At 48.0% G+C, this 11,364-nt stretch overlaps 2 protein-coding genes across 8 annotated transcripts in view; one reads left to right on the top strand and one right to left on the bottom strand.

Annotated features, from left to right (window-relative positions):
- LCOR (ligand dependent nuclear receptor corepressor) overlaps positions 1-5,011 on the bottom strand; it is a 155,405-nt gene extending 150,394 nt beyond the window's left edge. For 3 of the 7 annotated variants that reach the window (XM_025397622.1, XM_025397625.1, XM_025397629.1), the window contains exons 1-2: positions 4,872-5,011; positions 3,787-3,860 (exon numbers count right to left, since the gene is read on the bottom strand). The gene's annotated coding sequence lies outside the window, so the exon portion shown is untranslated. Of the gene's footprint in view, positions 1-3,786; positions 3,861-4,144; positions 4,600-4,871 lie in introns of those variants that run through there. The other 4 variants (XM_025397623.1, XM_025397624.1, XM_025397627.1 and 1 more) reach the window with 4 other exon arrangements.
- On the top strand, positions 4,224-5,795 carry LOC112631066 (basic proline-rich protein-like). Its single transcript, XM_025395551.1, has 2 exons — positions 4,224-4,243; positions 4,635-5,795. Exons 1-2 carry the CDS (start codon positions 4,224-4,226, stop codon positions 5,467-5,469), a joined length of 855 nt encoding a protein of 284 aa, XP_025251336.1. The 3' UTR covers positions 5,470-5,795.
- Positions 5,796-11,364: the final 5,569 nt, after the last annotated feature.

Below are 11,364 nucleotides of genomic sequence, written 5' to 3'. Positions count from 1 at the left end.
AAAAAAAAAAAAAAAAAAAAAAAAAAAAAAAGGCTGGGTGCAGTGGCTCACGCCTGCAATCCCGGCACTTTGGGAGGCCAAGGCGGGTGGATCACGAGGTCAGGAGATCGAGACTATCCTGGCTAACTGGTGAAACCCAGTCTCTGCTAAAAAGACAAAAAATTAGCCGGACGTGGTTGCAGGCACCTGTAGTCCCAGCTACTCGGGAGGCTGAGGCAGGAGAATGGCGTGAACCCGGGAGGCAAAGGTTGCAGTGAGCTGAGATCGTGCCACCACTGCACTCTAGTCTGGGCGACAGAGCAAGACTCCGTCTCAAAACAAACAAACAAAAAAAGGATTCTGTGTCCTTTTTTTAGAGTTCCACAATGAAATCCTTAACTAAAGGAAACATTCCTCCCCTGGGCTAAGGAAAAAAACGTGTTGCAAACTGCAAGTTGCCTAACAAAAAGTCTCCACTTTCTAACATGCATTAGAAAATCCTACAACCTACCTTTGCAAACCTATCGTGTATATCCCTTACACTAATCATGAACTGCAGTTTAAATTGACAAGTCATTGCTGTCCTTCTCTGCTTTTGCTCATGCCATTTATCACGAATGGAATGCCTTTTCCATATTCATTAGAATGAAGCAAAAATCTACCACCTTCAAGAAATCTTCCTTCATCATCTCAGGAGAGATTTATTTCACTTCTAAACACCACTAGCATTTGCTTGCATCATCATATGACACACTATGCCTTGTACAATAACTGATTACATTTTCTCTAAGATTTAAAAGTTCCTTAAGGTTAAGGCAGCTTTCCCAGTAACTTTGTTTGCCCACAGTGCCTGATAAAAGACAGATACTTATTTAAATGAAGTAAACACCTAACTGCCCTTCATCCTAAAAACAGCATGCATACAAACAGCTAGGTGATTAGGCAGGTACTCTGAAGTGGCAAGTTCTATCAGGCAAGCGACTTTGGGAGGCTGAGACAGGAGGAGTTTGAGACCAGCCTGGACAACATAGCCAAACTCTATCTCTAAAAAAAAATTCAAATAAAAATAAAAGTGGCATCAAATAACCAATTCTCACTATGTAAGAAATTCCAGGCCCCCCTGTGTAGTTCCATAAGGCTAAAAAATGACATAATTCAAATACTTCCTAGAATTGCTCCAGCTACAAGAACGTTTGAGGAAATTAGGGCAATCTGAAATAACTTTCTGAAAGTCAAAGAGACTCATCTGCCATCCTATTTTTAGCCAAGCTACAGCTAAGCTGAAATCACCACAACTTTCCCCACATTAGGAAGAGCTTCTTGAAAATACGGCAAGGGCAAGGTGCAGCAAAGCAAAAGGTTACATCACATCAGGCGCAGAGAGAGCCTAGATCTTCCTGGAATCTAAAACTGATCATCCTAGTCTCAGAGGACTCCTTAATAATCACCTGGCAACCAAATATCCATCTTGATCATAATCACCGTCTGAACCTAGGACTAACTCCAATTTAACTGAACCTAATCATTTAATCACCAACTTCACCACCATCGCCTGCCCCCACACCCTCCAAAAAAGTATTAATAGAAGGGAGAATTTGATTTTAGAAATGACTGAGAATTTTTAATCCAAAGGGCTGTAAATTAAATACCTTTCAGAAACCAAATGACCCTAAAGCATTCATTCATCAGTCAAGAGAATCAAATAGGTTAACTGTTTAGAACCAATTCCACTAAAAGAGGAATTACTACATCGGGAAGTAAACAAGTTACCTTTTAAATTGTGTAAGCATCACTGCCAGTCCTTTTAAATATAGAAAGTTCTTAACACTACAATTAATTTACTTAGAACTCTCCTCTTAAAGAACAAAATTACATATAATAAAAGAGAAAATATAAGGCCCCACTGATTTTAGTTGGGAGACTACGAATATGTTACTGCTCAGATTAAAATATTGCTCTGCACTCTGGACTCTGTAATCTTCTGAACTTTACTACCTTTAAAGTGGAAAAATCTGCCTTCAAAAAGTGAATCAAAATTTTGATATTCCATTGAGATATTTACAGAAATAATTTGTCAGTCATAATTTTAAGAACCAAAAACACGGCCGGGCACGGTGGCTCACACCTGTAATCTCAGCACTTTGGGAAGCCGAGGCGAGCGGATCAGGAGGTCAGGAGTTCGAGACCAGCCTGGCCAATATGGGGAAACCCCGTCTCTACTAAAAATTAGCTGGGCGTGGTGGCGCACGCCTGTAGTCCCAGCTACTCGGGAGGCTTAGGTAGAAGAACCCCTTGAACCTGGGAGGCGGAGGTTGCAGTGTGCGGAGATGGCGCAACTGCACTCCAGCCAGGGCAACAGAGCGAAACTCCGTCTCAAAAAAACAAACAAACAAAAAAGAACAACAACAACAAAAACACACCTTGTCAAGCAGCAGTAACTAATCACTAACTAGCAATTACTGATAAAATGGGGTCCCGAGGCAGGAGGCCAGGATTAAAAGCAAAGAGAATTAGAATAAGACACACTAATTAAAATCATCTAAACTAAAGCAACATGGAACTTAGAAAATCTACAGGACAGGACTACATTATAAATTTAAAAATCTTTCAAAGACTAAAAAGCCCTGCTGAAAAAACCAATCACTAACAAATGTGAAACATACAAGAACCAAAAATTATTCAAAACAATTCCAGTATTTGATACTAACCCACAATTCTGAAAACGCAATTTCATGCTTCTCAAAACCTGCTATATGCTCTCTTCTATAATAGTACGAAATAACAAATAATTCAAAAAGTACTTAAACCGACGTGACATTTTAGTAAAAGTATAATAGGTCTGAAAGAATAAAACAAGTAGAGATAGAGCAGAGTACAGGATAACTGAGAGCCAAAAGGCTGTTTCCTGGAGGGCAGCACTGGTCTTGGATTGGCAGAAGGCGATTTTTAAAATATATTCATGAGATGAATTATACCAAAAAAATGACTCATGCCTTTATTATTTGCACAAGCATATGTTTGAAAATGCACTTTTAACCTTTGGACAACCAAAGTGGTATCACATACCTTAAAGCATTGTTGCCTATATTAATTTTGGTGTTACAGTCTAAATCCTTAACGAAACTCACGCTATACATTTTCGTAATGAAACCCTGTAGAAATGGAAAGGCGTATATTCTTCAAGTAAAGGTTACCTGATTTTTCACTTGTTTAAAGTTTCAGTTTTGCTTTTCAATCTATTATCGAAAACACCCCTTGTGGGACATTGTAAAGGGCAGACCCTCCTGTCAAGCCAGAAGGCTCAAACACAAAGACATTGAGCTAACCAAGTGCTGTAATTCTTCCAAACTGAGCCTCTCCACACCCCCTCCACCCTTCCCCCCAACAGATATGTCTATTAAATCAGTGTCTGTTCTCCCCCTCGCACAACAAAGAGAACTTCTCACCGCATGAAATTGCCGCTGAATGGACACCAGAAAGCAGGATTTGCATAATTCCTTCCAACGAAACCCTGTCGGGAAGGAGGGGATGAGGGGCCCAAGCGAACGGATAGATTCTCCTACATTCTGCTGGGAAGACCTGGTTCCCAAGAATATTCCCCTGGGGGAGACAGGGCTGGAATTCTGGGCCTCCCCGAGGACTGGGCGTGGGGGACAGCGGACGACGAGAGGGCATCTCCCCACACACCAGCAGCACCGAAGCAAAGACGGGGAAGTAACAATGCTGGAGGACAGGAGAGTCAGACACAAGGATGAACTGGGGCTACGGGGCGGCGGGCGGAGCGGAGACACCACACGGGCCACTTACTTTTTGGAGGGGGGTTAAATATATGAGTTAAGCCCTTATGGTCCCGCCGGCCGCCGCACAGAGGGAAACGGGACCTTGGGAGAGAAAAACAGACAAAACACACAGTGTGAGAGGCGCAGCTCGGCCGCCCGGCCCCTCCCGGGGCGCCCCCGTCCGCGCTCCCTCCGGCCCGCAGGGAAAAAGCCACCCGAGGGCGGCCCAAGGTCCAGGAGGCGGGGGGCGGACGGGGCATTCGGGCGAGGCTGCGGCTCCGGCCAATCCCCCGGAGGGGACGAGAGCGACCCCCGCCGAGGCTCCTCGGTCGGACCCAGTCCCACCCCCTCCTCCCCGCGGCACGACACCGAACACAAATACGCACACACCGACCCGTGCGTCGAGGATTAACTCCCCGGCCGCCGCCGCCCGCTGAGGAAGTGCAGCCGCTGCCCCCCGCGGCCATGACACCCCACTTGGCTCGGTCAGGCGCACCCGGGGACTGTGACAGCTCCAGCTCCCTCCGCCCCCATCTCCACCTCACGCTTCGCACACGCCCGAGCGCCGGGCGCCCGCCTGCCGCCCGCCGCGCGTGCACGCAGGGCTGGGGGCGCGCCCCGCGCGTGGGGGAGGGGTGGCGCGGGAGGAGGACGGCTGCGGCCGGAGCGCGGGTGGGGGCCGAGCACGGCCGCGCCCCTCCCGCCACCCCCACTACAGCTGCAGTGCCGCGGGGCGAGTCGCCACAATAAGCCGGCGGCGGCGCCGGGCCCGGAGCGGTAGCAAGAGCGGGAGCAGGGGCGGGAGCGGGGACGGAGGGGAGCCAGCGGGCGGGGATGGAGAGCGGGAGGGGGAGGAACACGCGCTGCCGCCGACAGCCCGCCCCGGGGAGGCGCGCGGAGGGGAGGGGCCGGCGCGCGCTCGGCCGAACGGGGGAGCCCGCCTGGAGGTCGCGCGCGCTCGCACTCCGGGGGGTGGGGGAGGGGGGGACGCTCGAGCCAAAGAGGGCGGGCGGGCCGGAGCAGCAATTGCCACTTCCCCAGCTCCCTCCCTGGTCCGGGGCGGCCGGCGGCGGAGCGGCCGGAGGGGTGGCGGCGGTCGGCGGAGGGTCTCACCTACACAGTGAATGAGCTTGTGGCGCCACGAATCCAGTTCTTGCCGAAAGCCGCGTTTCTCAACGGAGCATTGCTGCCGCCTACACACCCTCGCCATCTTCTGCCGCCCGCCCGGCCCAGCCTCCGCCGCGGCCCCGCGCACGCCCAGCCGCGTCGCCCGGGGCCGCGCACGCACCCGCGGCCCAGGCGTCGCGCCTCCCGCCGGGGGCGGTGCGGGGGCAGGGCCGGCCTCACCTCACCGTGGCCCCGGCATGGCCGGGGGGCGGCCAGGGCCCTCTCGCCCGCGCGCCGCCCGCCGCCCGCCGGGCTGCGATCCCGCCGTCCTTCTCCGCGGCTGCCGCCGCCTCTGGCCGCCCGGAACGGCGCCTTCCCACAGCCGGAGCTCAGCCCCGCCGGCCCCGCGCCGCCCTCGCACTGTCCCCCAAGGCCACGGCTGCCCCCGCCCTCCCCTGGGCTTTTTGTTTTTTACACCAGCCCCATTTATCACTTCCAACCTGCCTATCGCCCGGCACCAACTGTTGCAAGTTCCGTAATAACTGCTGCTATGAACTCGGTCGAAACTGCTCCTCCCCAGAGCCTGTTTAAGAAGCAGAAATAAGAATAAATGCCCGGATGCCCGTGGATGCACTGAACTCTTAAGATTTTCAAAGGTGAAATGGAAACACGTTATTAAGTCATTGGGAGACTTCGCGAACATTGGGAAACCTAGTAAAAAGTGGAAATCAAGCGTTTTAAATTAAAAAAAAAAGTTTCTACTAGCAAGACTGATCATAGGCGAACTGTTCAGGGAATTTCGGAACATTGTGCTAAAGTGAGAATATTTAATATTTCCAAAAATAGACTTAACTAGGAATACTTAAAGCAGAGTATTGGAATTGCTTTAGTTTGAGATTTCAGGAAAGGGCTTGAAGACAAATATTTTCGATGAGCAACCCTCTTGAAATAATTGAATCAGGCTACACAGAGCACTACCTGTTTCATTTAAACATAATGCTGGTCTTAATTTTGTGACTGTTACTTTGAAGAGAGAGGGAAGATGGGGAACGAAAGGAGAAAGGGCAAAGAAATGGGGTGGAAAGAGAAAAGCAGAAGAGATCGCCCTATACCAGTAGGCCTAGTACCCTAGGATTTTGGCCTCTTTCTACCACCTTTGGTGTTTAAGATTAAAGACAGTGCATTACTGCTTTTAGAAATTTAAATTTAAGTTTGAAGACTTAATTTTAATTACTGTAGTAGGTAAAGCAAAGTCGTTAAATACTTGACATCAGGGATCCCATTGGTGTATTGATTTAGGTGTTTTCAAAGGTGGTTCTCCGCACCAGCCACTGGCGGAATGGCGTATCTACCAATAAACAGATGGACTGGGTGGGCCTCGGGTACGGGTGGCTTGAGATGCAAATTCGAGGGTAGGAAGGCACCTTCCCCTCCCCCTACTCCCACCCCACCCCGCCAATCTTAAAACATTGAGCTTTCTAAAATTCTCAAACGTCCACAGTATTTCGTTGGCTTAAGAGTACTGTCAAGTGAAGACGCCAGAAGTATTGAGTTTCTGGGTACATAATACTGTTCTGAGTGTTGAGGGAAGAGAACTAATACGAGATTTTAAAAAATGGCTATGGACAACCATCTTTCAGGTGTGATGGCAGGACATGTTGTATCACCTGAAACTTCCTGTCTTCGCCGCTAGGTGGTGGGTTTGAGTCTTTTGCAGCCTTGAACCAAGTTTCTAAGGTGTTTGGAGGAGGTACGTTTCAGTTTCAAATAAATGAACAACGTGTAACTCTAAGATGAGCAAAAATGTATTTTCCAACCACCCCCACGTTAATTTGTTTAAAAAACAATCAAGCCAAGGGTAATAATTCCTCGACATAATCTCTTAGTTTCAGACATATGGATTCAGACAATCCTAGAGGCTTCAGAGATCAATTCTGTACCTTAAGATATGAAATTGGAAGCCCAGACAAGTAAGGTGACTTGACCAAGATTACATGGTTGCTGGGTAGAGAAAGGGCAACAAAAGCCAGGAGACAAGATTCCCAATTTCCAATTTAATGCTAGTTCCACTACTCTACTTTGAAAAGTTCCAGTTTCTGCCTCACTTATTTTGAGTTGGGAACTAACTCATGATTGACCTGTCACAAAGACCTGTTTGGAAGAAAGGATAGGGAGGCAATAGTAACAGCTAATATTCATTGACCACCTACTATATGTTTATCATTGCAGCATTGTTTCATTCCATCCAAATAATAATGCTATGAGTAGATATTTACCACATTTTCCAAGTTAGGGACACAAGACTCAGATGAGTTAAATACGTTTGTCAAGATCACATAGCTACCAAATTCTAACTAAGATCTCTGTGACTCGACAACAACCCCTCTAAATTGTGTTAGAAGTAGAAAATTGGCTTGGCGTGGTGGCTCCTGCCTGTAATCTCAGCACTCTGGGAGGCTGAGGTGGGCAGATCACCTGAGGTCAGGAGTTCAAGACCAGCCTTGCCAACATGGTGAAACCCCATCTCTACTAAAAATACAAAAATTAGCCAGGCATGGTGAAGGGCACCTGTAATCCCAGCTACTCAAGAGGCTGAGGCAGGAGAATCTTTCGAACCCGGGAAGCGGAGATTGCAGTGAGCCGAGATCGCACCACTGCACTCCAACCTGGGCGACAGAGTTGAGACTCCATCTTGATGAATAAATAAGTAAGTAAATAAACAAATAAATAGTCTTATAAGTAGAAAATAGACTCTGCAACTGGGGGATTCATTTAATTCTACATGACATGTTCCGTGCACAGTTAAGCAGTTGGACAAACACTCTTGAGTTCCTATCACATGGCAGGCGGTGTCCTAGGCACTGAAAACACACAGATAGCTAAGACACAATTTCTGAACTCTGTTGCTTTGGGCTACTGTGAAAGAGGGCCTTAGCTGTAAACTCTTTTACATTCTAGGGAGGGGCAGGCAATATAACATGGCAGTTAATAGGATCTGAAGACAGCTGGGTTGGAATTCTGACTCCATTTCTCAGTGGCTGTGTGACTTTGACAAATTAACTTTTCTGGTCATTAATTTCCTCATGTGAAAAAGAGGATAATAATAGTCTACAAGACGGGGTTTACGTGAAAATGAAATGAAGCTATTCACGTACAGCGCTAGCACATTGTTAGCATGAAATGAGCATCTGTTCTCTGATTAGGCCTTCCTAAGCTCCTATCTCCTGGCCCAGTCTGCAGAATGATGGGAAACCAAGATGCTTCTGCAGTTTGGAGTCAATCTGTGAGAGTATGAAGGAATGACAGCAATGACCTCAGCCTTTGAAAACAACCTTCTCGGCCGGGCGCGGTGGCTCAAGCCTGTAATCCCAGCACTTTGGGAGGCCGAGACGGGTGGATCACGAGGTCAGGAGATCGAGACCATCCTGGTGAACATGGTGAAACCCCGTCTCTACTAAAAAATACAAAAAACTAGCCGGGTGAGGTGGCGGCGCCTGTAGTCCCAGCTACTCGGGAGGCTGAGGCAGGAGAATGGCGTGAACCCGGGAGGCGGAGCTTGCAGTGAGCTGAGATCCGGCCACTGCAACTCCAGCCCGGGAGACAGAGCGAGACTCCGTCTCAAAAAAAAAAAAAAAAAAAAAAAAAGAAAACAACCTTCTCCAGGTCATGTTTTATAGTTCTCACAATAGCAGAAAAGGAGTGTCAGAGAAGGGGAGTAGGACTTGGCTTATCAGCATTAGATCAGCTACTACCCGGTGTCTTATTAAAAGTGGCATGCAACATAGAAATGATCTTTGACAAATGGGAGGATGAAATGATTGGGGCCTTCTAAAAAAAAGTACGTCCTAATGGGAGGCTTTTTAAAAAAAAAAAAAAATCAACTTCAAATAAATTCCAATAAGCAACAGATGCTTTCTGAAGCATGTTTCAAAGATTATGTTATTTATTCTTCGAAACAACCCAGTCAAGTATCCCCATTTTATAACAGAGCACAGAGAGGTTAAGTAACTTGTCCAAAGTCACACAGGTTATAGATCTGGATTCAAACCCAGGCAGTCTGGCTACCTGGGTTCCAATCCAGATCTATAACCTGTGTGACTTTGGGCGAGTTACTTAAAGCCAGCTCTATAACCATCACACTATTTTTTGCCTCCGGTGCTATTTCGGGGAAATGAGACCTAGCATCAGAGACGAGACCTAGCCAGACAGAAGGGAAGTCATGTCACTTGGTCACAAGGCTTTTGGTCTTTTTGAGAAACTACTCATGTAGTGGTTCTTTTTGCTTAATAAAAGACTTTCAAGCCAGGCGCGGTGGCTCACGCCTGTAATTTCAGCACTTTGGGAGGCCAAACCGGGAGGATCACATGAAGTCAGGAGTTCGAGACCAGCCTGGACAACATGGTGAAACCCCCGTCTCTACCAAAAATACAAAATAGCGGGTATGGTGGCGCACCTGTAATCCCAGCTTCTTTGGAGGCTGAAGCAGGAGAATCACTTGAAGCCAGGAGGCAGAGGTTGCAGTGAGCTGATACCATGCCACTGCACTCCAGCCTGGGCAACACAGCAAGACCCTGCTTCAATAAATAAATAAATACATAAATAACTTTCAGAGTTTCTCTCTTTTTAGCCTGCCTACTGTATGCCACTGGCCTAGGAAACTTTATGATTTTACTTTATGTTGTATGTGTGACATTTATTTTTCTTCTGTAGTTTTATTGAGATATATTTCACATACCATAAAATTCTCTCATTTAAAGTGTCCATCTGAAAGCAGGTACAATGGAGGGTGGCAGTGAGAGGAGTGGCAGCTCTTGGCTTATTCATGGGCCCTTGGCTCTGGGTCTTTGGTGCATGTTTTAGCATGGTAGAAACGTTTGACTGTCCCAGCCGGATGCTGCCTTTCCACATAAATGAGATCTTTTCTGCCTGGCAACATGGTTTTACCCTCACATCCAAAAGCTCCTAGTTCCTACACAGCTACTGACTTGTCTGTTTTGAGGCAGTTCCCTTCTTGGAGGTTTCCTTGATACAGCTGTGGGTTTGGGTGCCCACTACCCCCTTGTCACTAAGCTTGTTCTAGAGTTCTAGAACCATCAACCCCCGCCCCCCAACCACCACCAACTGCAAAAGATTCCTCTTGGGCTCTTTCCCCATTATCTTCATCCTACCAGTCAGAAAGGAGGATCATTATTGGAGATCTACTGTTTACTAATATATTGGATGGAGGTGGTGCCCACCCTCTTGGCAGAGGAAAAGATTACAGCTACTAATGCCTCTGACACCAGCCTGAACCAGTGTTTTAGTATCAAAGGCAAGTGAGACATAGTGTTGCTGTTTATGACCTTGTCGCCAACACAGCCACCTCTGTTTCACCTGCCTTTCATCCAGAGGTGCTTTATCCCTGGTGTGGAGCAGCTGACTCTGGGGATCCCGGGCCAGAATCATGAGGAGATAGACCATGGCCAGGATATGTTTCCAGCAGAGCAGCTCTGTCATCCGCAGGATTGCAAAGTGAACCTTCACAGAGCTGCCTGCGGTGACTGTATTGTTGCACCCAAGACTTCCAGCTTCCCTTCCTGTCAGGGGACCTGCCTCACACTCAGCAGTGAGCTTCATCAATCCAACTTTGCACTCAAAGTTTGCACTATAAGAGGGAGTGCCTGGCTCTTTCAGACCTGTAGTCCCACCAAGGTCATTCTCTTCTCCCTAACGGTCCTGGATGACAAACATAAGATGAGTGTTCACTATGTGAACATCCTTGACAGAGAAGTGTGGCTGCTCTTGAGACACCCCGGAGCCTCCTCCTGGTCCCATACCCTCCTAAGTCTCGGGACTCACACTTAGTCTGAGTAGGGGAGTGGTACTGGTTCTCATAGCAACTAGAGCTCTTTGAAGGGAGGTAGGATTTGGCTTCCGTTTCTCAAAGCACAGCAAGAAGGATGGAGTTATGGCAGTAACCCCTCAGGTGCTCCTTTTTGGTGTGGACAGAGGCTCCCCCAGTGCTGTTCTCAGTAACTCCTATTACTGGGAAGCTGAGCCCATTGAGATGTCTGACTATTGCTCTGTCCTAGATTGTGTGAGTGGGCCAGGCTTAGTGCCACCTCTGGAGTTACTTAGGTGGAGAAAGAGGAACTGGAATTGGATGCATTTTAGCCCTCAGTGTAGGGGTAAAATTGTTACTGGTGTTAAACAAGACTGGCATTGGACTCTTCCAAGCTCTTTAGCTGTCACTGTCCTTCTCTGTACCATAGGACTGGCGCTGGTCCAGAGCTGACCTAGGCGTGTAAATTCCTCCCCACCTAGCATTCCTGGCCTCTTTGGAGTGAGTGAGGGCTCTGTCCAAGGCAGCATTCTGTCATGGGCTCATTATGGGTAAAGGGCACCAAGGCCTTCCCTACCTAGTATCAGATGGGAGCCTCTGAGTGAAGAACGTTGCTCGACAGATTGTTGGTGAAGGCGGCTTCTGGCATCGGAAGTTTTTCTTTTCCTTCCTTCCTTC

This window comes from Theropithecus gelada, chromosome 9 (assembly GCF_003255815.1).
Source record: "Theropithecus gelada isolate Dixy chromosome 9, Tgel_1.0, whole genome shotgun sequence".
In the NCBI taxonomy this organism is placed as follows: Eukaryota; Metazoa; Chordata; class Mammalia; order Primates; family Cercopithecidae; genus Theropithecus; species Theropithecus gelada.
This window is presented reverse-complemented; position numbering and strand designations above follow the sequence as displayed.